Source organism: Diplotaxodon limnothrissa, linkage group LG16, assembly GCF_057381915.1.
Source record: "Diplotaxodon limnothrissa isolate DT_005_m linkage group LG16, D_limnothrissa_male_GT1.1, whole genome shotgun sequence".
NCBI classification, from domain to species: domain Eukaryota; kingdom Metazoa; phylum Chordata; class Actinopteri; order Cichliformes; family Cichlidae; genus Diplotaxodon; species Diplotaxodon limnothrissa.
In genome coordinates, this window is record NC_140611.1 from 12,819,354 (window position 1) to 12,847,040 (window position 27,687).

General features: G+C 41.7%; 2 protein-coding genes across 2 annotated transcripts; both read right to left on the reverse strand.

The window, feature by feature from the left end:
* Nucleotides 1-241: 241 nt before the first annotated feature.
* Nucleotides 242-19,514, reverse strand: epsti1 (epithelial stromal interaction 1). Its single transcript, XM_085375114.1, has 10 exons — nt 19,231-19,514; nt 15,802-15,860; nt 15,633-15,716; nt 15,468-15,541; nt 15,140-15,223; nt 12,227-12,300; nt 10,372-10,450; nt 4,548-4,618; nt 3,995-4,152; nt 242-1,552 (listed from the first exon to the last, which is right to left on the reverse strand). The coding sequence occupies exons 1-10, from the start codon at nt 19,389-19,391 to the stop codon at nt 1,407-1,409; spliced, it is 990 nt and encodes a 329-aa protein (XP_085231240.1). The 5' UTR covers nt 19,392-19,514; the 3' UTR covers nt 242-1,406.
* Nucleotides 19,515-23,108: 3,594 nt separating this feature from the next.
* LOC146615837 (uncharacterized) lies at nt 23,109-26,515 on the reverse strand. The gene has a single exon (XM_085374261.1). The coding sequence runs from the start codon at nt 26,513-26,515 to the stop codon at nt 23,177-23,179; it is 3,339 nt and encodes a 1,112-aa protein (XP_085230387.1). The 3' UTR covers nt 23,109-23,176.
* Between the last annotated feature and the right edge of the window lie 1,172 nt (nt 26,516-27,687).

Consider the following 27,687-nt stretch of genomic DNA (forward strand, 5'->3'; position numbering starts at 1 on the left):
CAATGAGCCTTGCCATGATTTGATATTCTTACTATGACAATTGTACCAGCAAAGGAATGTGTGACTGCTAGCTCACTTGCTAGCAGTAAATAAATTAGAATATGAGCAGCTTTCTGCTCTATGTCTCTGTGATCTTTTTTGATATACTACTGAAATGCACAATACAAAACTGTAATATCTGTCTACACAGAAATGAAAATGTACTGACTTTGATTTAAATAGATGAGTTTATTTAGGGGTATACCACACAGTAAATATTTTTCACTGAAATTTAAATGCATCACCTTTATGACTAAGTGTAAAACTGCTGCAATAATATGTGATTTCTTGGTGTTCTCCAAAGGGAAGACATTTCCCGGATGACTCTGTAGCACTCCTCATGACTTCATGCTTTAGTAAAAGGGGATTTTCAGCCCCTCGTGTTGAGAGCAACGCCCTTTGTTCTTTTGTTGCCACCACCAGGTGATAACCACCTGTGCTGTCCAGTTCATTGATGTTATGAGGTTAAATTTTACTGCACCAGCAGCAGCTCACTGCCCACTGTGTAACACAGTGATGAGAAGCAAAGGGATTAAATGGCTACAACACATGAATATAAACAGTGATGAACATTCAACCAAACAGTGTTTCCCTGCAGCCCCCTAAAAACAACTTTGACTTTGAACTGAAACTAATAACAAAAAGGCTTTCTACAAAAAACCTTGTTTTCAAGAAAGAATAACTGGACTTCTTTGGAAAAATGTCATTTTTGTATGTGCCTGTTAGAACGTTTCTGTCCCGACTGGCACAACGTGGCAGAACAATTTTCTAAAGTCAAAAATGACATACTTAAATTTTTTTTTTCTATAGATACATTACACACAACTTTAATTATAAAACAGAACAAAAAGCATCATGCATGTTGCTAGTGCTTTCTTCCATTTGCACACACTGATTTAATCAAGAGCTCCAAATATGAGCTGAAGATTTTGAGTCATTGCGATGACCTTTAACCAAACTGGTGAAAACGAGCATCAATTCTACTCGATGTCAAGACAAAACCACAACATGACTCACTACTGAATGCAGACAGATACACAACACCAAACACTCAGTGATTAATAGCATAACCAAAAACAGATCCCATAGAGCACATATCATGTAGGTATGTTTTCAAAGGAGTCTAATGCATTGTAGTCAGCTCTGCTTTGTATACTGATCTACCATCAAAGTAGATAAACTTTGTCTTTGCCAATTCTCTACCATCTGCACCCTGAGTAAACATGCTTATTTGGCCCATGGCCTACAGTGTTAAACAGAAAATTAAGGACAAACAGCTCCTTCATTAACTCTTTTCTCTCTAGATGCCTGTAGGAGCTGTTGTAAATTGTTGTGTTTATGGGGAAAAAAATTATAATACATGAAGTTCAACTCAGTGTGCTGATAAGTAGTGTGGACGCCTCCTCATAATCCCTGTTACACTGGGTAAAGATGTCCTCTAGGAAGTCTCTGTCACAGTTTGGAAAGCTCTTGATGAGCTTCATCAGGGCCTGGTCATACTCAGCCCGTGGGTCTGGAAAACACACAGGAAAGAATACACATAAAGTTTAATTTGTTGTTCTCTTGAGACCCCTGTGGAAAGAGGGCTCCTTGATTGTCCTGAAATATACTTTCTTTCCTTCTCATGTATAGCTGGAGGCCTTATCATACCATGTTTTCATATTTTCTTTTTCAGCTAGCACGATCTGTTTTGCAGAACATTTGTACACATGATTGGTTACCAAACGCTCTAGAGCCAATCCCCAAAATCTTGATTTTCTTAGATATTTTGTTAATAATATAGTCAAACAAAGGAAAGGGGGATTCCAATGTTTACAGTCATTTCTTTCAGGCAGCATAGAGACTCTCCTGTCTGATAACTTTAGCAACTATTCCTCTCGAGTCCCCCATCGTTCATTATGATGCTGCTGGGGTATGATGACGCCGATTATCACAGTAATAATAGGGCATTATCATTGTTAAACATAGCAGATTCATGACTAAAAAATTTATATAATGATCTTCTCTTTAATAAATCTCATTGATGGTGACATTGTAAGAGCTTACACGAGGCTGGTTTCCATTCCCATCTGTAGCAATGAATGGTTGCAGACATTCCCTAAATTAATCATTTGCATGTAAAAACACAGTCTGCACCACAAATTATTGGACTGGGCAATAAAAACAAGAGCGAAGAAGAAGCACACTTTCGCCAAACCATTCATCGGCGAAGTCGAGAAAAAGGCGGTGGGTTTTTTTTTTAGTTGATGGTCTTTGATGAGTGGGGCTGGCAAATAGTGAGGGACAGGAGAGGCCTTCACCCAAACAGGTTCCGGCAGAGTGGAAAGACATGATCATCGGGCTAGCTGGCAGATAGGGCTGGTGGCTAGTGTTCAGACAGCAATTAGCGAAGAATGAAAAGCAACTGAGTGGTAGGACAAGACACTGTTTACTACCAATACCAGATTCCAATACATCCTTAGCCCTTCCTTTGTCAAGAGCAATTACACCAAATACAGATCTTAGCTTATTTGTCCTTTGTTCAAGTTTTGTCATCTGTGCACTGTGGTCTAACTCAAAACAGAATATGAGGTCAACAGGGCATGCATTAGGTCAATCTGAGAGTTTCAGGAGTGCCCTCCAGTGGACCGCTAGGCAAACTACTTTCAACGGAGTGAAAAGTGGCACAGAAGGTTTGAATAAAGATGACACTATTGAAATGGGCGTGTGCTCAGCGTTGTCCATAGACTGTATGTAAAACATGGACATAGCCTCCTGATCTGAAACCCTACGAAGTCCGATTGTAATATGAGAAAAACTGCCGTGTTGCCTGAGTTATGTCAACAAACATTTTCTTGATGTCTTTATGGTTTCAAAGCTCCACGTCTCAATTAATTATTTCATTTATTTACAGCATTATGGGTTTTTTTTTGTAAATTATGATCCCACATAGTTACTCTGTATGGGATAACATTCTCTAACAAATAATAAAGAAAGTTAGGGTGTGACCATCTGATGAGATTTTCTGCGTTCATAACTCCACTAGCTGAAAAGCAGTCCCAAACAACGAAAGCGCCTCGACCGTGTTTCACAGTGGGCTGCAGACACCCACTGTTGTAACTCACTTTTTAAAAGATTATATGTACACTTTCTATTTGCAGAGAGTATTATTTATTAATAAATACGTTAAAAATATTATACATTTCTCTCTATATATCATAGTTAAAAATATTAGGAATACAACAATATAAATGTTTTTAACCACAATAATTTGAAAAAGAACGCACATTTGGTGAACATGTTCAAATGCAATAGGTAGTCTGTTTTCTTTTGTTTGCTGTGAACACGAGTTATTCATATCTGCATCTGTATCCAGTCAGGTGTCAATCCAGAACAATTGTATAAGGGCGGCATTGCCCCTTGGCACATCTGTCTGGCTCCAGGCCAAGAGTCTGTCAGTCTTGCCTTGCTTCAGCGCAAGTAGAGAATTTACCTCGAAGACTGCCAGAATCGTAATAACAAACAGTAGAAGTTTGCGTGCGTCAAGCTTTGATCCTCTCAGTGCCCTGTCTGCTAAGTCACACATTTAAATGTGTTTGATATTTGGCATCATCCGTGCTAACTGCCAGGCAGAAGTGGAAAATACTTTGTTACTCACACTTACAGTATAGAGACACACACACATTTACGGCTCCCCATTACTAAAAGCACTAGTTTCAGCAGGTTTTGAATGCCCGGAGCTACAGTATCACAACGTACCACACATAGTTTCCTACCTACATTTTTGAAGCATGTAAAGCACCTACACCTAACATAGACTAAACAGGCAGTCAGAGTCCACTGAAAAAGGATGAGGTGGGCAAGTCTTCTCAAATGTCCGATTTAGGTTTGGTTAACCAGTGCTGAGCCAGACTAAAAAAAAAAGGCATGAGAAACAGAACAATGAGCGTTATTTACAGGTCCAGTCTAAGCTCACCAGCTTCTTCTGTCCAGCCGGAGCAGCTCTGTTCTGGATCTGGTTTCAGGTGTGACAACGGGGCTTGACTTTCTGCCTCCTGAGTACTTTCGAATTTTGGCTCTCTCTCGCTTCCTCTGGCTTGACCTTCAAGCTTGTCCAAAAAGACCGCGTTCACCCTGTCAAAGCATAGTGAACTTAACAAAATGCTTCACATAAAACTTGCAAATGTTCTATTTTACAACTCCACATGCCTGCAGGCTCCAAATGTCAGTGAGCGGGAAGTGTTTGACAGCTTTTTAAACTTCTGTACCCACTAATATATAGTGGAAGTTGCAGCCACTTAACATCCATCAACCCAGCCAGTCTACACTGGTTTTGTTCCAAAAGGAATGAACAAAAACACACTATTAATCTTACTGGGAGCATTCTTGCATGGGTAGTTTGTATTTAGTTTCAACATTTTTTTAATATTGAGTGAGTCTTTCATCAAGTGGCTCAGCACCGTTTCTTCCAAATTGTGTGCTTTTATGTTAACTTTACATAAGATATAAGATATAAAGGGTCTTCATACCTCTTGTGTTCCAGCTGCACTTCTCTCAGATTTCTTGATTCCTTTGTCTGTTTACCCTCCACATCTGTGCTCTGACAAAAAAAAGGGAAAAAAAGAAAATGTCAAATTTCCGCCCGCTAAGACTGAAGAATTTGTATTATTGTAAAGGTCATATGTCTGACAGTTGGAAAAAAAAAAAAAACATTCCTCTCTCCCACTGACAACACCTCCTGCTGTCCTCATGGTGCCTCTTTGAGGTGAGGATAATTTCTCAACTCCCACTATGTTGTTCTGCTGTAGTAAATCATTTTAAATGGATCTGTGCGGTTGGAATACATACAAAATGTGGTTTGTTGTTATCTTGCTGAAATAAGCAAGACCTTCTCTACACTGTAAAAAAAATTGTAATATAAAAGTAGTTTACTGCGTATTTTACAGTTTTGTACTGTTCTTCTAGAATATCATTAAATTTACATAAATAGACAGTGATTTTACATTTCAAATGTAAATTAACGTAAAATCACTGTAAATGTAATAAAACATAATTTTCTTGTTTTTTAAATGTATTTGTCTTTACATGTGCATATTTAGATTGTTAAAAACATTCACAAATGCATCATAATTTCACAAATATTTGTCTGTTATTTGAAAGATTTAACTGTTAAATTCAAATGTAAAGCTATGGAAAAATATATAAAATGATTCGTATAAACTTTTTTTTTCATCAAATAATAATAATTATTATTGTTATTTAGGGCGATCGTGGCTCAAGAGTTGGCAGTTCGCCTTGTAATCGGAAGGTTGCCGGTTCGAGCCCCGGCTCAGACACGCTCGGTCGTTGTGTCCTTGGGCAAGACGCTTCACCTACCACCAACTGGTGATGGGCAGAGGGCTACTGCCTACACTTTGGTTCGCAATGCTGCTTTTGAAAAAAAAAAAGCCCCACAAGATTTGCAGAACAATGTGTTTCAGACAGACAAAACAAAAGTGGAGAGTTTGTCCACAATGCACAGCACCATGTTGTGAGAAAACTAAACATAGCATATCAGCACACACACCTGATAAAAACTGTCCAGCACAGTGGTGGAGGGTGATGATTTGAGCATTATTCATTTTGTAGCTGCGTGACCTGGGCAGCAGGTCAACCATGAACTCCTCTGAATACCCAAGTATTTTAGAGTCAAATGTGAGAATAATTTAAATTGGGTTATGCAACAGGACAATGACCCCCAAAGCACAGCAGCACATCTACAAAAGAATGGCTAAAAAGGAGTCAAGGTGTTGTAAGTTTGATTTAGATTGAGTTTTACACTGGATGCCCTTCCTAAAAGAAGGCTAGAATCAAAGCAGCACCCTTTTCTTGCCAAGCAAATACATCAGCCACTATACCACTGGAGGAGTTTACACTGGAGTTTGCTTAATTACTAACAAGAAATGAATTCAACACATTCATCTCACTCGTTTTTACTCTGTTTTTCTTCCCAGGAGAGTTAATGGGTCAGTGAGGGGAAGACGGAGCACAGCCCACCTGTGTCAGCCCTCTGCTGCATCAAAGCTTAGTATCAAATCTCCCACTCAAACACACAAGCACCCGCCTACAAATAGAGGATATGAAGGGGAGAGCAATGTGACTTATGGAGCCAATGCTGAAAGAACAACAGCTCCCAGGGTCTTGGTCAGAACCACATGAAGAAGTTTGCCTTTTGCTGCTCTGTGGCCGCAAGCTTTCATCTCTTAATCTGTGACATCGATCTGAAAGAGCTGAAGCCTGGGAGTATCAGCAGAAAGAGAGGAGAGGAAAGGCAGGGAAAAGAAAAGAATAGAAAAGAGAGGGGGGGGGAAGCATAGCAAGAGCACAGGAGCAGAGAAGATAGGAAAGGATGTGGAATGAGACATGAGACAGGGAAAGGAAAGAAACTAGTGGTAAAAACAGACAACTAAAGAAGAGAAATGTAGGAGACACAATGAAAAAATTGGAGAAAGCAGGAAAGACAAGAGGTGATGACATGATATGATGGGAGAAGGTTGTGTGAGATGAGAAAGTAGAACACCAGGATGAGGTGATGCTTTGGTACTGTCTGTGACCCTACTGTCACAGACAGCACCAAATCATCTATTTATCATCTATGTATCCTGTCTGTTTGTTTCTGTGTGTATCCCACCCTAAAATAGAGACTCCTTTGTCACTAGAACTGCTTTCTGTGTCTTTCTGCACCAAGGTCTGACCTACAGTCTCCTTTCCCCAATCTCTCTCACCACTAATTTTCCTGGTGAAAGATTTGCACCAGCTCTACAAGATTCAAAAAGAGGCAGAGAGAAAGTAAAACAGTGAGAGAAGCCCACAAAGAAAACATTTCCAAAGTTATTCCTCATGAAAGAACTGCTGCTATTTTAGGAGGAAATGAGGGTCTCTTTCTCAATGTTTGGTCCCCTTTGCTTTCTTATTTGCCAAATGATTTGTCCCAACTGTTGAGGGGGGTGGTTGCGATTAAGATGTTCTCAGTTAAATAGGAAGTAAGCGTAAAGGACAACAATTCACTCTTGGAGTTTATCTTTTTCTCTTTCTAAATCTGTGGGTAATTGAGCGAAAATATGTTTGTTTGTTTTTTGTTTGTTTTTTCTCTCTCTCCTCTTTACCCCATATGTGTATTTGTACAGGTATATAATGACTTTAATATATTCCCTTTGGGTTTTTTTTTCTTTTCTTTCTTTTTTGTCTGCTTTGTTCTGTTTTATGCTTTTCTTGATAATGAATAAAAACTGTTTAAAAAAAAAACAAACAAACAAAAAAAAGAAAACATTTCCCCGCTTCTTCTCCTGTGTAACATCACTGATAGGTCGGGTGGAGAGCACGCATGTTATTAGCACTATGTTTTACTTTCTGACAGAAGCTTTCAACACTCTGCAATAAAAGCAGATTTTCTGAGCTAAAAATAGCCTTGAATTTTCAGAGGCTTACAGCATCTAGTTGTTGTAAGACAATAAGCCATTGCCCCTGCAATGATTAAGAGAAATGGTATTTAGAGTTATTTATAGCCAGAGTAAATGATCGCCTGAGGACATTTTCAAAGTAGAATAATTATGGGATAATTTTATAATTACCATTTAGAATTATGTGGTCGAAAGGTAATTTTATTTTTCTATCTTGTATTGAATTAAGTAGCCTTGCGGCACACATGTGACCTGCTCAGAGTGTACTCGGGCGAAAGGCGGGGTACACTTGAACCACATAAATGGAGGAAAGATGGAATTCATTCAAAAATACATGGATGGAATTATTGATTTAAATTATATTTTTATGTAAGTTTGGGATTTTTTCACTATTTTTTTAACTTAATGATCTTTACTTACAAAGACAGTTTTGACATGTTGTTTTGTATTTGTTTCACGTTTTACTGTTTACTCACAATACTCAGATGCTACATTAAAAGTTTGATGTGCAATCTTATGACCTGACATTATTATTGTGCAATTTTTTTAGCCACTACATCAGTCTTATAAATTAATAAATTTTTGGACACTTGCAATTTTGGTATAATTATCCTCTCTTAGTGACTCGGAATTTATACATAAGTGAAAATGTATTACTTTTTATACCATTTATTTCAGAATTTAGCTTTTTTAAACCTCAGTTTTGAATTTTGTATCTTCTAATGCTGACTTGGGGAGTCAATGTTTCAAAGTAAATATGTTTTTTTTAATCTGCCATTTTTATACACCCCCATTTAAGTGATTGTCTTTTCCATTCACATTATTAGACTGACAAGACAAGTGATCCGTTAGGGAGGAACAGGTTTTTTTGGTTTTTATTTTTCCCTCTACATACACTCAACAAAAATATAAACGCAACACCTTTGTTACTGCTCCCATTCCCCATGGGATGGACGTAGAGACCTAAAATTCATTCCAGATACACAATATAACCATCCCTCCCAAACAGTGGTCACAAATCAGTCCAAATGTGTGGTAGTGGGCACATCTGCTATATTGAGATAATCCATCCCACCTCACAGGTGTGCCACATCAGGATGCTGATCTGACATCATGAGTAGTGCACAGGTGTACCTCAGACTGCCCACAACAAAAGGCCACCCTGGAATGTGCAGTTTTGTCTCACAGCAAAATGCCACAGATGCCACAAGCAATGAGGGAGCGTGCAACTGGCATGCTGACAGCAGGAATGTCAACCAGATCTGTCGCCCGTGCATTGAATGTTCATTTCTCAACCATAAGCCGTCTCCACAGGCGTTTCAGAGAATATGGCAGCACATCCAACCGGCCTCACAACCGCAGACCTCGTGTAACCACACCAGCCCAGGACCTCCACATCCAGCAGGTTCACCTCCAAGATCGTCTGAGACCAGCCACCCAGACAGCTGCTGGAACAATTGGTTTGCACAACCAAACAATTTCTGCACAAACTGTCAGAAACCGTCTCAGGGACGCTCAACTGCATGCCCGTCGTCCTCATCGGGGTCTTGACCTGACTCCAGCTCGTCGCCGTAACAGACTTGTGTGGGCAAATGCTCACATTCGATGGCGTCTGGCACGTTGGAGAGGTGTGCGCTTCACGGATGAATCATGGTTCACATTGTTCAGGGCAGATGGCAGCTGAGAATGTCCCAGTTCTTGCATGGCCAGCATACTCACCGGACATGTCACCCATTGAGCATGTTCGGGATGTGCTTGACCAGCGTATACGACAGCGTGTACCAGTTCCCACGAATATCCAACAACCTCGCACAGCCATTGAAGTGGAGTGGACCAACATTCCACAGGCCACAATTGACAATCTGATAGACTCCATGCGACGATGTGTTGCACTGCATGAGGCAAATGGTGGTCACACCAGATACTGACCGGTTCTGGGTCCCCAGACCCCCAATAGCGCAAAAAACTGCACATTCCAGGGTGGCCTTTTGTTGTGGGCAGTCTGAGGTACACCTGTGCACTACTCATGATGTCAGATCAGCATCCTGATGTGGCACACCTGTGAGGTGGGATGGATTATCGCAATATAGCAGATGTGCCCACTACCACACATTTGGACTGATTTGTGACCACTGTTTGGGACGGATGGTTATATTGTGTATCTGGAATGAATTTTAGGTCTCTACGTCCATCCCATGGGGAATGGGAGCAGTAACAAAGGTGTTGCGTTTATATTTTTGTTGAGTGTACTTCTTCCAGCACACGTTATACAACCCTGTTCTGTCTTCTGCAGAAAACCTTGCAGTCATGTCATGTTGTGTCTCTGTCTCTGCTCAGTGTGAACTCTGGGAAGTCCCTTGAACTTTCCTAGCCTTCCACCGCTTCCATTCTAAGAAAACCAACATTCAGAGAGAAAGAGAGGCTGAGTAAAGACAAAAGGAAGCAGACATTAAAAACAACAGAGGCTGAAAGAGGTAGAAAGACAATACTGACAAGTAACAAGAATATAAAAAATACATACAAAACAAAAAAAATAATAGGAAACTCCCCCAAAAACATTGGCATATTTATCGGTGTATTTTCTTTCCTTTTACTCATCTGTGATCTTACTGTACCGGTGTGTGCTCCATGTATGACCAGTAGATAAACGTAAGCTCCCGACCCCTACCCGACCTACATGGGATATAGTTTAATATCCGTGTGGCCTCAGACGATGAAAATTCTGCACCTAAGGGTATTTACTCAGAAAACAGTCTACAAATGTAGATCTACTTGTGTAAAATACCACACAGATTCTCTGACGCCACACATATGAGAGTTAGCACTGACTCCTAGGATGCATAGAGCACATGCATGCATAGGCCCACTGCTGCACAGAGTAAGCAAAACATATATGATTTGGACACCACCTTACCCTGGATGACGTGCGTATGGCAGTGGTGGACGCTGATGAAGCTTTCCTCTCGAAATTCTGAAGAAACCTCTCCTGTGTTCTGCAATAGATAAACACTTTATTTCTTCTGTCGTGCAGCAGACATGGTCACACACACACACACACACACACACACACACACACACACACACACACACACACACACACACACACACACACACACACAGAAATAATAAGGCCTTAAGTATTATTTTAATCAGCAGACACTCCACAGACCTGAAAAGCTGACAGTCTGACAAAGGCTGACCACGTTTGTTTGTCCCCGTGTGACACTGTCCCGACTGTGCACAGAGCATCTGCTCTGCTACCCATTAGCCCCTTTTCTAAATATCATCATTGTTTCTTCAGTTCTATACACTGGTCTGCTGTCTCCTGTTTTTGTTTACCTTGTAAGGAAACTAGGGATGCCACTTGACAAGCAATTACCTTGGGAGTCAGCCAGGGATCATATTCCAGTAACATCGTGGCTGTTGGGGTAATGGATTTAAAGTGGTCAGACAAAAAGGAATGAAGGGGCTGTAGTTACAGTAGACGCTCTGAATCATTAGTCTGTCTATATTTAATAAAATCTCATGACTTTTTTTGGAGAGCACGGAATAATGTTTCTGTTTTTTCTCGGCTTTAATTTGTAAGACATATTTTGAAAGGAAAATATATATTAAAGTCAGGCTAGGAAGTATGTGGAGCAAACCTTACAGCATGTTGTAATTCAAGATGTCTGAGAGAGAGAGTCCTTTCAGAAAAAGAAAAATTACACTACATTAAAACTATGGTGGCACAGAACTTTCACCTGCAATTTTGGGGTTTAAATCCGGTATGAAGCCAAAGGTTTCCACTGGCTTATATTTATTTAGTAGTTATGAGAAGCATGCTCTGTCTGTGCTTGTGTGCTGGGAGACGCTGAAAAACATTTTGATACTTTCTTCACTTTCTCTATTATACCCTCCACAAGTACTACTGTAATTTGTGGAATTTGACAGGGCTGTTGTTTTTCTCCAGCTCAACGCTTAAGCTGCATCAACTATGCAAATGTTTTCCAGTGCCGTGGCAACCAGAGACTATAGAAAGGGAATGACATTCAGAAACTTCAAGCAACTTTGGGCCAAATAACCAATGGCAGCAGGAAGTGGGCGGGACCCAAGATAAACCTTTGGGTCAACTTCCAGACAAGTGATTTTAGTTGCTACCATTGAGAGTGCAGAATACCATTGATTGATATAACCTAGTAGTGAATGGGTTAGAGCAGTGATTCCCAAAATGTTGGCTGGGGCCACCTGGTGGGCTGTACTGTACTGTAGTTGTACTTTTATTATTGAATTGACAGCATGCTGACATAATTTCAGGGAAGACCACAGCTGCATTGATGATGATTTAGTTATGGTCCTGCACTTTAATGTGAAGAAGGATTTAAGAATTCAACTTACAACCAAAAAATTGCTTTTAAAATCAAATCAAATAAATAATCATAATAATAACAATGATACTACGACTAATAATAAGATGAACGAAAGCATAGACTTAGTTTTACCTCACTAAAATTAGGTTCTGTTTATGGCTTCTGTATAGGATCTATGCAACTATCAGCTCATTCCACTGAGATCAGCTGCTGCTTTGGTGAATGCTCAATGACAAGTCATATTTTACTGGGACACATATAGGAAATTAGACACATATCAGCACTCCGCCTGCTCTTGTGACATCTGATGCTGAATATAACTAACAGAGATCCATGTTAGAGCATGACAGAACACAACACTGCACACAATACCAGAAGGCAACAGCAATGAAACCCAAGCAACCCCGATCCAGGGCTAACCTGAGGCGGTCCTGCTCAAACTCCTCCCTCCTCCTCTGATCTTCCTGCCGCTCCTTCTCCAGTAGACGCTCAGCCTGCAATACATCACACTCAGTTGCCGTGCCACGAACCTGCTTTCCCCCAAATGTGCAAGTGACATTAACCAAAGTGACTAACGGAGCCATTACATTAGAGCATGCTATATGGACTGTAACATTCATGCATACACATGCTAGTCATGCTTGTTGGGCACGAACACTGGAAATTTTTATATAACTTTAATGCAAAAAACAGCTGCTTGCTTAAGTGAAAATACATTGATGGGGTTTTTTTGCACTAATAAAGTTGTGGAGTTGTAAAGTATTTTGTCTAGTGTCATTTATATCGTTATCGCAAATTTTCAAATGTATATCGTGATAAATATTTTTGGTCACATCGGTGAAAATCCCTCCTAGTACTGTCTATTTTAATGATCTTTTTCTGGCATCACAGACTTTATTTTCTCGTACCATGGTCTTACTGTAAAATAGGACATGGTGTGCTGTTTAAGATAAAGAGGGTGGTGGTGAGAGTCCAGAGACAGGGGTGAAATGTAGTGTGACCCAGCATGTTGTTTTATATGTATGTATTTATTTGCTGGATTACCGATACTCTGTTCTATGTTGTCACAGAGGTCATGGCACAACAGACAAAGATCTGTGGAATACTGGCTTGGTCTTTGCCATTAATCAGCCTTCCGCATTACTCTATCACCATTATTGGAAAGACAGCAGGGCCAAACGTTGAGTAGAATACGTCTGAGTGAAGAGCTTTTCTTTGGGGGCTGAAAACCCCAAAGTCCATTAATCTGTTAGTTCTCACATAGCTTTAGTGCCAAGTGTGTGTGAGAGAAACTCTCGCTAGAGCTCATGTTGATGCTTGTCTCTACTGACATCTGCAGGGTAAGCATGATATTACTCCTCACTAAGGGAAGAAAAATTAGTTCCATGGGGTAGATTTATAAGCTTCTGAGCACTAACATAACAGTAATAAAAAGTAACTTGTCATGCTCACTGGTGAGGAAATGTGATTGATTTAGCTATATGTCTGTGAGTAGGATTTGCATGGGAATTTCACCAAAAATGGGGTTTGGACTTAATTAGAAGTGAATAACTATGGTGGTGATACGATTGGATCCAGGAAATCAGTTTTTACATGTGGATGGAATTAGCCTTGGTAGAAGAATACGAGTTCTTGCTGTTAGCTGCCTGCTCTAGTTTACAATGTGCAGTGTTGTGTTTTACCTGTTTGCATCTGTTGTTTTAGGCTAACCTGGAAATACAGTGCCACTGTAGACAATGGCCTCAGCCTTGTATTCACTCTAATCAAATCCATCAGATCTTTTGTTTTTAGCATTGAAGCATTACAAATGGTTTGCTACAAGACATTAGTACATACTAGAGATGGCACGATACCACTTTTTTATGTCCGATACCGATAGCATAAATTTGGATATCGGCCGATACCGATATGAATCCGATATAGTGTGTTTTTTAAACAACAAAACTGTTTTTTTAAACATCTTGCTGCATTTTGTATAAGTTCAAACTCAAGTTTAAAAAACAAACAAACACTAAAGCTATTCTGTTATACCTGTATGCAAAAAAATACACTGCACCCAAAATATTTCATAGTTCAGCAATACTGATCAATCTAATAAACTTAGACCTACTCCATCCTCCCTATTCTGGTATTTTAAAGAGTAAGCACCCTAACTAATAGGGTTCTAAAACTCCCTGCAAAAAAAAAAAAAAAAATAGGGAACCACCCCCCACCTCATGATGCTTAATCGACGTAATCAACTTTAATTTGGTGCAGTGTGAAAAAAAAATGCCCAGAAATAAATTATTTTTCAAGAATAATTAAATAGATTCAACATCTTTCTTCAACAGAATTGCAGACTGCACAGATGGTACCTTCCCAAAGGAAAAAGTAGTATAGCTTACTAGGGTATATATATTAGACTTAATAGTTACTATATACAGTAACGGACTTCTATACATTTTACATCAGATTAAAACTTTGTGTGTAAGATTCAGATAATTATTTATTAAAAGCTCGACATTTTAAATGAGAATAAGAAAGAAAAGTATGTCTTTGTGCCCCCTTTTCCCTGTTAATGCCCTATCGGCCCCCCTGGCTAAACTTTGCTAGATCCGCCCCTGCACAGTTACCAGCCGTCAGCTACGTAGAAAAAGATCCTGGAGTAGAAAGTAATATTAAATAAATTCTAACAACAGCTTATCAAGGTTAAACGTGCTGCTGTTGTTCAGCCGCTGGTTTCCTCTTTCTGGTGCAAAGTGGGCAATAAACAAACAAGAGAGACAGACCTGCGACAGAATCAGGTGATCAGCTGATCATTAAGCAGTTTCATGATTGAAGTAGGAGCAGGAGAGAGAGGGAGAAGAGGCAGTCGCTCCATATATCTGTTGTTAAGCTTAACGCTGGAATGCTTTACAAACATTCAGAGATGAACTTACACACTTGCTTTACTTCTCTCTGGGATCACTTCCTCGGAGATGAAATGCCGGTTTGGTAGCGAGGCTCCGAATGCTCAACCAGACAACAGGTCTCGCACGCCACAGCCGCTCTATCACGTGATGCATACTGCTCCGACGTGCTACGGTTATGAGCCGAGTTACGCCATATCGCAAGTTTTGTGAGGTGCTTTTTTGATATTTAATGGATTTTTTTTTTTATTTCTCTCCGATATCCGATCCAGTAATTTAGGTCAGTATCGAACCGATACCGATATGTAATATCGGATCGGTCCATCTCTAGTACATACCCTTGATTTAATTCAATTATTCAGCAACAGTTACCTTTACATGGTAAACTAAAGACTACAACAATAATCTGATAATAATCTGCTTGATGTTTTGATTTTATGCTTACCTTCTCCCTCTGTATTGCTTTCATCTTCTGCAACTTTTCCTCCTCTTCCTGTCTCTTCCTCTTGTCATCCTCAGCCTTTTTTATCTAGAAAGAGCATTTGAAATGAAATATTTTATTTTTGGATGAACAGGAGAGGATGCGAGCTAAAGTAGAAATGTATTACTGCATCTCAAACATGGCATGTTTTCATGCACTGTCTGTTTTTTGTTTTTTTTATGGCAGCAGACAAAAATGGTATGTGTAAATAATTTGCTGTAATATTTAGATATATGTAAAGCTCCACAGAAAATAAATGGATGCTTTCCAGAGTGAATAACTTGGCATGTACTTTCTTCTGCAGTTTCATGGATTGATGATTTATTTGCTGTTTTTGCCTGACTTCAGCCAGTGTGACATCACCACCTGGATAAAAGATCAGAATGCCAAATGTCAGTAAGTGAGGATGTGAAGATAAATATAGAAATGGTGAAGGTAGAGGGTAAGGACAGATTACCAAGCCTCTCTGGATTCACACATACAGAGGGGACTCTCTGTGTTTCTTTCCATCTGTTAAGAGCCTCTTCTTCTTTTTGAGCAACTGCAGCAACAACAACAGACCTCTCATTTCATACATTTGGAGAGAAATGTCAAATAAATGAAGATCAAATTGGTGTCATAGTTACTTGTTTTCATCTCGTTTCGCTTAGATTCATTTGGTGGGATAATGGTGTATCCATCTGAGCTGAAACAAGGACAGAGACACAGTGTGACTGTTGGTATTAAGGCAGGAGAAGAACAATGCAAAAACTGAGTGCTTCTGGTGTCGAATATTTCCTTTGTTCACTTATAATGAGGTATTTTGAAAGTATTTAGAAAACGTTGCAGTTTCATCTCCGCTAACAAATTAATTTAACTTGATCAGTAGTTTAAGTTTATTCATACACTTCATTTAAGCTTTATTAAAATAATGTAAAAAAATTTAAAAAAATAGTATAGGTAAAATATTGTCAATAAGGTATATCCAAGTACAGTTTGAGTATCTTTTTCTCATCAGTGTGGTACAATTTGCAATGCTACACTGGTCTAGAAATTATTATTATTAATACTAATAATAATGTATACTGCAGAGTAATGAGCACTATGCAGAACACAGTGATGATGTCTTAATGTCAGTGGCTCCTTTGGCCAGCCTTATTATCCCAGCAGGGTACCTGATCACAGGCAGAATGTAGGTGTTGATAGCCTGGATCTTGTTTTTAACCATTCAGCTGATGCCTTCAGGACTTGCCTGACCCTCTGCAGGTACTTGGTGGTTGCAGCTTCCTAGCTGCTTTTCGTGGTTCCCATTTGCATGTGGGAATGCCAGGTATTTGTAGCTGTCTGCATAGTTGCCTTCTGGTAGTTCGATCACCTCCAGTCTGACTACCTTCACTCTCTATGTTACTATCTGACCACACTTCTCAAATCTGAATGACATTCCGATGTCGTCCTGGTGGTTTGGATCAGTGAATCGATATCTCGTTAACTCTTGGCATACAGCTTGATGTCATCCATGTAGAGGAGGTGGCTGACAGTGGCTGTATCCCAATTCAGGGTCTGCAGCCTTAAAGTACGCAGCCTTAACGGTCCACAAGGGCCGCGTACTCAAAGGCCGCTAAGGCCGGAAGTGCGAGGTTTCTGAAATGGGACGGTCTAGCCTCCGTGGCGCTGCCCAGGTTGCCTAGCAACCATGACACTAACAGCTGGAACCATTTCATACAGCATTATTTGACAGAAATGAAGGAAAAAATATTTTGTTCATTTGTTTGTTTGTTTCTACATGAGCTTTGATTTGATAAGTATCTGAGGCTGAGACCACGGGACTGTGGAATCATGATTATTGGGCTTCATTTCTGTACTGAACAGTCATTTTAAGATTAGCTAGTAAATAACAATTAGCTCATGTTGTTCATGAGACTAAAGTCATCTTACTTGTAATACTGGCCATATTGTATTAACTAATATAAATACAATATGGCCAATATTAAAGTTATCATTTCAATCATTATTAGTTATTACAGCAGTGAATGACTGTTTCAAATACTGAGCTGCAGTAAAAATTCAAGCTGCATTTATTCATATTTCCTGTCACCTTAAATCTTCACTGTATATATAACTGTGTTATATATAAGAGACAAATATTGTTCTTTTAATATGTTGGCATTAGTAAATTTGTCTCAGTGCTTACTTTAAATATCCATAAAATAATCAAATTTTCTGTAAGATTAAGGTCGACTATTGAACGGCGTATATTTTAAAGTAAAGGCTTTAAAACCAAGTTAGTACAAACGTCGCTAATGTCACATAACTTTGCTGACATGTGGCCAACAGGAATGTTTTAATGTTCTTCTTTATTAAACATTTGCACATAAATAAGTGACATAATATTCAGTACTTACTTTTAAAAGTTTACTCTTCGTGCGCCCCTCTTCCGCCGTTTTTTGCGCTATGCATTCTGGGATATGTTGGGCCACAAAGTCTACACATCCTTAAAATTCAGGGAAATGAAGGACGCATTTCAGGGCCGCATTTCGAGCAGCCTTTGAATTGGGACAGCCTTCGTCGCGTCGCTGTGACGTAATCAGCCTTAAAAGGCGGCCTTTAAGGCTGCAGACCCTGAATTGGGATACAGCCAGTATCTGTAGCCAGTCTCGTCAATGACCTCACTGAGGGATTCAGGCCTATGCAAAACAGTAGTGGGAAGAGCGCATCTACTTTTTAGATCCCGCGACTTGACAGTGATTTGTGCTTTGGGCTTGAAGTTGGCCTTAATGGGGATGTGGCGAACAACACTAGAGTTCTATAAGAAGGCTCTTAGGGTCCTGTTGATCTTGTGCAAGAGAGTACACCTTGGATGGTTCTGTGGAGAACAGCTGGTTTATTTTCCTGCCTTCTATTTCTGTGGTGTACCTCGTCAATTTCTAGCCCCGAGAGCAGTTCCTTCTTCCCAATGTTGTAACACTGAGCTACTAGTTGTTTCGCTGTCAATCTGGATGCTGGGTATTGAGGATTCCATAGGTCCCCTCATTCTATTCATGTAACCTCTTCTGCTGGGATTAACTTACATAGTAGCATTCCAACAGCACCCTATTTTCATCTCTTGCCCAGCTGTGGCTTCTTGTTCCAGTAGCCCACTTCTCATCAGTGTGTCCTGGTTCCTCAACACCTTGTTAATCCGGGCAACATCTGAGCTGTCATGACTTAATTTCTATGTCTCTCGTTCATGTCTGAGGTTTGGTTAGGCTAGGTTACACAGCAGTAGCTAAAAACTTACTGCATACATTTAGCTGAAAACGATTCAAGTGAAAATTTCCAGTAGTTATGTAAGGGATATCATTTTGCATTCCATCATTTTTTCCCTTGTTTTCTTTGTATTTCTGTATTTGAGGAAATTTTGTACTGAAGTCTTAAAAAACATAATAAATATTACGTAAATATTACGTATGGCCAAAAAGCCACTCAAAAGCAAAACCACCAGCAGTTTAAGAATATCCAAAAGTATGTGGTAATGAAACTAATATGATGCTGCTTTGAAGGGACAAAGTAAATTGCACTGCTATGGTTTTAAAATCATCTGTTTCCTTTCTAATGTTCATGTGATTTCTGTTTACTTGAGTAAAATCAAGACATCTTTACAGACTGCACTTTGATAAAACGCCTGTTTACTTTGCTCAACATGCTTATAAAACTGCTTATAAAAGATACTTTCTTCGTATACATAGAAGCTGTGCTTTACCACGAACATTGAAGGCAACGTTTCACTCTCCGATTCCGTGAAACGAAAGTGAAAGTCAGCTCTGTAGGAAAACAGAAATCTACTCCAGTAAATAAAATGTAACACAAATAGAATAAATGTTAGGCAATGAAGAAATTTGCACATAAGAGGCGGTTTATTCAGCCTCCTCTGTGGATCTATAAATGACAACATGAGCTCTCTCTCTCTCTGTGTGTGTGTGTGTGTGTGTGTGTGTGTGTGTGTGTGTGTGTGTGTGTGTGTGTGTGTGTGTGTGTGTGTTTTGCTTTGTTTTTCAGTTTTCAGTTCTTTGTTTTATCAACACAAACTTTGTACTTACTACCGTGGCTGTCCAGTTGGCACTTGTGGATTTCCGTGAACATTTGGATTTGGAAGTGTTTGATCCTGTCCAGACACATCTGTCATCTGTCTCGGGTGTCTGGCGTTTTGGTTTTCCTCGGGGTTTACCTGGTTCCTTTTGTATCTTTGGTCGTAATCCATCGTGTAACCTGCACACCGACAACCTCGGAGAAGATGTCTGCCTGAAGCTAGTTAGTCTGCGGGCACCAGTTAATGTGTTTCTATTCTAAGCCCAGTTTTCTTTTCCAAGTGTAGTCAGGCGACGTGAGGGCACAGCGGAGTGGGAGGATTTTTTTTAACCAACAGCGCCATCTGCTGAGGACAAATGGCAGAGGAGAATTTTAAAAGACCTCTCAAGACCTCTTAAAAGGAACCCCGACTATTATGACAAGTTACTCTAAATATGTTACAAATTATCTCCACTACATAAAAAACATACTTGAGAATAACTGCAGTTTTTTTGTCATTCATTAAATCTTCGTTGTTTAAAACTATTTTGAAGCCGTGAGAGCGGCCATGTTTTTTTTTGCACACAATGCATTCTGGGACGATAACATGGGCTTTGGAGTTGACGTCACGCCGCAATGTATTGTGGGAGCGCGGCGCGGGGTCTACGAATCAAAACAAACTCACTGTGTTGGAACGACGGCGACAAGAAACATGCTTAAAAGCAGCTCAAAAGAAAACGGATGGTATAGAGACCGATTGCGTCCAGAGGTGAAGCAGCGGTACTTGAAAAAAAGTGTGCATCGCAAATCTGGACCCATATGAAATACGGCAGTGGAGTAAAGACCCAGACGACTTACCGCCACTGTCCTACCCCGATATCTTCACGTATCTTGTTTGTGGAGTAAGCGCTTACACAGCGAACCAGTTTCGTAATTACAAGTCGCTGGAGGCGCACATCCAAGTTACAAACGGCTGGGTGCAAGATTTGGCTATTTTCAAGCCGCCAAACTCTGAGTACATCGTCATTCATACCAAGGTAAGTCAGCTGGAGTGCATCGAGTGAAATAGCCATTGTCCACCCCCCACCATAATTAATGTTATACATTTATCATTGAACTTGTAAAGTAGATGCAAATTAACACATTGATAATCGGGCAAATTATTAACGCCAATTTGTGTCCTCCCTGTCTCATTTCATTTATTGTCTTTACATCAACCTTGTCCTTGTATGTTACAGGTACTGCACTCCCAAAGATTGAATGAACCATGGGTAATTGTAAGCACCACGGGAAAGATCGAAGCCGCACACTGCACCTGTATGGCCGGAGTTGCTGAGACCTGCACCCATGTTGCTGCACTTCTGTTTAAAGTGGAGGCAACAGTGAGGATCCGTGGCACAAAGACAGTCACAGATGAACCAGCCTACTGGGTTTTGCCGGGGAACACAACCAAGATACAGCCAGAGGTTGGCCATAACATTGACTTTACATCTTCAGCAGTACAAAAAAAGACTCTTGATGAAAATATAAACGGACCGTCTGTGGTGAAAGGCAGAAGAAGCAGTCCTTCAAAAAGAAAGATTCCTTCTGCTACGTTTGAGGAGTTGTCACCAGTGTTAGACACACTTCAAAAACACAATAAAGCAGTGTGTTTGTCTGGATTGGAGAAATACTACACATCACACACTGTAAAGTCATCCACATTACCACTGTCTCTGGCGTGTTTGCACAACACGGGTGCACAGTCCCTTGGCCTTACCGAGCTACAACTGCACTGTGAAAAGTACGTAAACGCAGCAAAAGTTACTGAAGAACATGCAGGAGCTATTGAGGTACGCACAAGACTGCAACACAAGAGCCCAGAATGGTATGTTTGGCGTGCTGGGAGAATCACAGCTTCAATGATGCACGCTGTGTTTGCCACCACTGTAGAAAAATCCGCCATTACTGTGGTTAATCGTGTTTGCTACCCTGTTAACTCTGTCTATAATGTGCAAACAACTTGGGGACTGGAGCATGAACAGGACGCTCGACACGCCTACACCCAGAAAATGTCAGCGTGTCACAATGTCACGTGTGAATGTTGTGGGAAGGGGTACCTGGAAATTAAATGTCCATTTAAATACAGCATTTAAATACAGCATTCAGCAAGGATTGGATGCACATGACAAAGACTTCTGCCTCGAGTTGACAGCAATTGGACTTAACTTGAAGAAAACACATCACTTTTACTCACAAGTGCAAACACAGTTCTTTGTGGCCAACGCAAAGCACTGTGACCTCGTGGTATGGACACAAAAAGACATGGCAGTTGTACGCATCTTCCCTGATGTGCACTCCTGGGAATCACATTTAAAGAAAGCTCAGGAGTTCTTTCAGAAGGTGTGCCTTCCTGAACTAGTAGGAAAACATTTCTCTAAGCAAAATGCAGTCCCGAGTGGTCACAACGTTTTTCCTTCTGGTGTCTAGTTTTTTGTCATAAGTGCATTGAAATATGTATAAATTGATTTCAAACCTGCAGCACTTACCATGTAACAATTGTCAAAGTGTAAAATAAAGAGTCAAATGCAGTTATTTGTCGTTATCTGGCTTTTATTATAACGTCATGAAACAAAGAGTTCAAAGTGATGATAAACTGTCGATTATAGTATACAGGTACAGAAATGGTTACATAACGTAATGTCAGTGTGTTCATACAATTACACACAAAAAAAAGGTTTTCCTAGTACTATGTCTTCAGAGACATACTGAGAGTTTTCACAAATATTAATTAACAAGTACAAGTCTCATGTGTGTCTGGTTTCACTACCACACTGGGGCACATGTTAACCAAACCCTAACCAAAACGCAACACACCCTCACAATTTTATCAAGGAAGGTAACGTCTTCACCCTCACATGGAAGAAGAGAACGGATTGTCATGGTAGTATATAGCATTTTGAACTTGTTGCGCAAACTGCCAATTACTCGATCGACATGGATTCTTAGGTGTGCAATGGCTCGTGTATTTTCTATGTCCTTGGCATCTAGTTGACAGAAGCCCCTTGTAAATGCTGGGATCTTAACCTCCGTACACATCATTCCCACCGCATCTCTGATGTCAAAGCCTCTGTCAGCCAAAACTACATCCCCTGGTAACAGCTTGTTAAGTATGCCACATTGCTCTGTGATGTGTTTATCTGATGCACGGCCCCCCCACCCCTTAGAAATGAATGAAATTGCACCTTGTGGAGTAATCCCGATCAGGTATTTCATGGTGTGTGTACCCTTGTAGTGCGAGTATGTTTGAGCATGAGCCTTTAAATTAGATGGTCGTTCTGTACGAGTTTCTGACTTGTGTCAAGCCAGCCTCCAATTCGAGACTTGCAGTCAAGCAGCCTCCAGTTTGTTTTACGTTCCCTGTGTATTCAAAGTATTACGGGAATGGATGTGGAAACCGGATTTCAAAATAAAAGCCAACTTCGAGTGAATTAACAGATATGTTAAGAACATAATAGGCTTTTTTTTTTTTTACAAACTCTAATGTTAGATGTATATGACACAGCCTTGTACCCTAATTGTGCCCTGTCACTATCAAGGCCATCTTATTTTGGATTTCAAAGTAAAAGCCCTGTGAATCTTCATTTTTGAACTACTCTTTCAATGACTTCATAATGCTCTTAACTCATTCACTGCCATTGACGTCTATAGCCGTCAATTGCAGTGATCATGCTGTTCCACAGCATAATTCCACTTTAGATCAATAGTATCCAACCCCACAGTGATACCATATCAATATCAAATCAGTCTGATTTTGCCTTCCAAAATAATGGCCTGTTGAAAATGCCCATAGCTTACCTAAGTTTCAGTGATTTCACTATAAAGACACATCTCCTGGATGCACTGGTACGCATCTTCAGTGATGTATCCTAGGGTCATCAGGTGTTTCGGGTCTCACAACATCATACACCCTCGCCCAGGCGACCCAGCCGGGGGTGATCAGGCCCCGACTTGCGTACCAGTAGCTACCCACGGATCAGCCCTCTTAATCCACAGCCACCTTGTGGCTTTCTCTGCCGCTTCACTCACAGCCTGGATGGCCCTCTTCTTGGCTGCCCCAGCCACGCCCAGCCGGCCTAGAACTTTGCAGAGTGATCGTCCTGCAAAGCCCCTACAACCCACTTCTATGGGCTCATAGAAAGTCTTCCAGCCCCTTCCCCTGCACTCTTGCACTAGTTCCTGGTACTTTCCTCGTTTCCTTTCATTAGCCTCCTCAATCCGCTCTTCCCAGGGCACTGTGAGTTCCAGCATGATCAGCTGTTTTGAGGCCTCAGAAATAATTATCAAGTCTGGCCGGAGTGATGTTTCTGCAATGTTCTGAGGAAACTTTAGTTGTTTACCCAGGTCAGCCTGTAGCTGCCAATCAGAGGCTGTGTGGAGAAGGCCAGTTGTCAAATGTGGGCGCCCCTGGGGTTTCTCTCCAGCCTTAATAAAAGAGATTGCCTTCCTCGGAGCATGATGATGCTTGCTGATGCTGATTGCTGAGGCAATCTTTTCAGCAACTACTCTGAGCACCTGGTCGTGCCGCCAACGATACCGACCATCGGCCAGGGCCCTTGGGCAGCTGCTAAGGAGGTGTTCTAGGGTCCCTCTTCCAGAGCACAGGGGACAGGCAGGTGTCTCGCTCTTTCCCCACAAATGGAGGTTTGCTGGGCTTGGCAGAGTGTCGTATACTGCCTGCACTAGGAATCGGATCCGGTGGAAGTCTGCCTGCATGATGTTTGCCCAGGTGACCTTGCGCTGCAAGGTGCTCTCCCACCTTGTCCATGCTCCCTGCCGCTTAAGGCCTACAGCTCTGCTTACTCGCTCCTCCTCCACACCTGCTCGGACCTCTTCCTGGAGTAGCTGGTGTCTCTCCTTTCCCTGTGCCCTGCTGACCTGGGCCTTTGGGATGTACCCCAAGCCTGCTCCCCCTGTTGCTAAGACCCCCATTAGTGTTTTCTGCCTTAGGCGTGACTCCGCCACCTCAACTGCCTTCTCAGCCTTCCACTTTCTTCCTGTCCTTACCTCAATGCCTGCTGATGCCACCTTGCAGTCTTTAGAATCTCTGTACTGTAGGGCTTCTCGTGTGCGAGCCACCTTGAACTCTTCTGTGAGACCACTGAAGGGTAACTGCACGCTGTTGCTTGTCCCATACAAGGCAGCGCTGGTGAGACTGCGGGGAAGTCCCAGCCACTTACGAAGAAAGCCACTGATCTTTCTTTCAAGGGATTCCACAGTAGTTATTGGAACTGTATAGACAAGCAAGGGCCACAGGATTCGGGGCAGGATGGAATGCTGGTAGATCCAGGCTTTAAATCTTCCAGGCAAGCCGGACTTATCCACCTTAATAAGCCACGCTCCCAGCTCCTCATTTGCCTTCTGGATAGCAGTAGAGTCTTTCAGGCTGGAGTCAAAGAGTTTCCCCAAGCTCTTAACTGGTTGTTCCGTTATGGATGGAATAATGGTTCCTGAAATTGAGAACCGGAACTTGTCCGTCACCTTGCCCTTCTTCAGTACCATCGATCTTGACTTGGAAGGTTTAAAACTCATCCTTGCCCATGAGATGAGTCTCTCAAGACCTTGCAAGATCCACCTACACCCGGGAACTGATGATGTTGTAATGGTGAGGTCATCCATATAGGCTCTGATAGGGGGCTGACGAACACCTGACCTTGTTAACGGCCCTCTGCACTCCACCTCCGCAGCCTTTACCACCATGTTCATTGCCAGGGCAAAGAGCGTAACTGAGATGGTACAGCCTGTTATTATACCTTTTTGGAGTCGGTGCCAGTCTGAAGTAACTGCCCTAGAAGTGACCCTAAGCCTGAAATTGGCGTAATAGTCCAGGATTAGGTCCTTGATCTTGCTGGGGACGTGGTGGAGGTGCAAAGCATGCTCAACCAGTTTGTGTGGGATCGACCCATACGCATTAGTTAGGTCCAGCCACAATACAGCTAGGTCGCCTCTGTTCTCATGTGCTTCTCTTATAAGGTGTGTAACTACACCAGTGTGCTCTAGGCAACCAGGAACTCCTGGGATTCCCCCCTTCTGAACTGATGGATCAATGTAATTGTTTCTAAGGAGAAACTCGGTCAATCTCCGGGAGACAACGCTAAAAAACACCTTCCCCTCCACGCTCAATAGCGAGATACTCCGAAACTGGTTTATGTTTTTCGAATCCTCCTCTTTGGGAATCCAGACTCCCTCTGCGCACCTCCACTGATCAGCAACTCTCCCTCTCCGCCATATCACCTTTAAGATCTTCCACAGGTGGCGGAGCAGCTCTGGGCAGCGCTTATAGACAAGGTAGGGTACGCCACTGGGACCTGGGGAGGATGCTGAGTGGGCTGCTTTGATGACCTCACACACCTCCTTCAAACTTGGCTCCGTCAACTTGAACTCTACTGATGGTGGGGCAGGGTTGATGAGAGCTTTGTTTGGTCCCAAGTCTTGTTCCCTCAATGGGTCACTCGTGGTCTCATGAAGGAAGTTATTCACCTCCTCTGCTGAGCACTCCAACTGCCCGCTTCGCTTGACCCCAAGCAATTGTTTGGAAAATCGAAAGGGATCAGCAATGAAAGCTGCACGTTTCCTGGCTCTCTCTCTTCCTCGCCTCCTGTGCCATTCTGCTCTACGGAGGGTAATCAGCTTCTTCCGCAAGATGTTATGCAGCTCCTCTAAAGCTTGCTTCTCCTCCGCATCAGCGTTCTTGAACTGCTTCTTAAGGCTCCTAAGCTCCTGGCGTAGTTGATGAATCTTCATGGCCCTGCGGTTCATGGTGTAAGGGGTCTTGTTGTTACACTTCTCGATCAGGCCGAACCTTTCTGAGGCGTAGCTGACTATGATGGTGGTCATTGTTTTAAGCCTGCTGTCGGCACCTCTTTTGGCCACAGCTTGTATGATGTTGGAGACATCCTCATCAAACTTCTGCCACTCGCTCTGGCTGCTGGCTGGGGGCCACTTAATCCGCTGTTGTGGAACTACACTGCTTGGATTGGAAGAGTCCTGTGCATGGAGGGACTGGGCTCTGTGGGGTGCCTCCTGGCCGGGCTCCTCCTGCGTCTCACCAGGTTCAGGACCTGTGCGTTGCACCTCACTCTGCCGCTCCAAACATTTCATTCTAGCCTGATGGACCTTTAGGCCACGCTGGTTCTTGCACAGCTTGCTGCAGATACATGTCTTACTCGTAGTCCTTTCCATTGCATTAGTCGTTAACCTTAAGTCCGTCCGATTGGAGACCTCATTCTCCCCCCCTCTCGGGGTCTCCTGGGGGTATCTTTCTTTAGGGCTTTCCATAGCTTTTTGGGTGCTTTCTCGCGAAAACTGCAGACCGGGATGCTAGCCCACCCTGCCCCTGGAGCCGTCTTTCCGAGCTGTCATCTGTCTCTCCAGTCGTCACCAAACTTTCTTGGTTGTCACCTAGACTCTTCCTAGGCGTCACTGGCTCAGCCAGAGTTAAACTATAAAGACACATCTCCTGGATGCACTGGTACGCATCTTCAGTGATGTATCCTAGGGTCATCAGGTGTTTCGGGTCTCACAACATCATACACCCTCGCCCAGGCGACCCAGCCGGGGGTGATCAGGCCCCGACTTGCGTACCAGTAGCTACCCACGGATCAGCCCTCTTAATCCACAGCCACCTTGTGGCTTTCTCTGCCGCTTCAGAATGCTCTAAAAAGGAAATTTTCTGTTTCCACAGAATAATTTCATTTTAGATCAACAGTATACAACCTCATGATTTTACCATGTCAATTTCAAGTCATTCTGATTTTGCCTTCCAAAATAAAAGCCTTTTCAAATTGCCCATATACGACCTACTCTTTTAACGGTTTCAAAATGCTCTTAAATTGAAAGATGCTGTTTCCACAGGATAATTCCACTTTAGATCAACAGTATCCAACCCGACAGTAAAACCATGTAAATTTCATGTTGGTCTGATTTTGCCTTTCAAATTAATGGCCCGTCGAATTTGTCCATAGGTGATATACTCTTTCAATTATTTCAGAATGTTTTAAAAATGAAAATTGCTGTTTCCACGGGATAATTTCACTCAAGATCGACAGTGCACACTATCACAGTGATATCAAGTCAATTTGCCTTACAAAGTAATGGTCCATTGAAATTGTCCATGTATGACCCACTCTTTCACTGACTTCAGAATCCTATTAAAAGCAAAGTTGCTGTTTCCACAAGATCATTTCACTCTACATTGACAGTATACAACCCCAGTTTTATCACGTCAGTATCGGAATTATAATTGTTCATTTGGTACTTTTAATAATTAAACGCGGATGCTGTTAACAGGACAATTACTGTTTCCACTAAGTAACTGGAGTTCATGCAAACCATACACAACCTCTACAGTGGTAACATCTCAATCTCAAATCAATCTCGTTTTGCATTTCAGAGTAAAAGCCTTTTGACTTTGTTTATAGGAGCTTCTCTTTCCACAACTTCAGAATGGC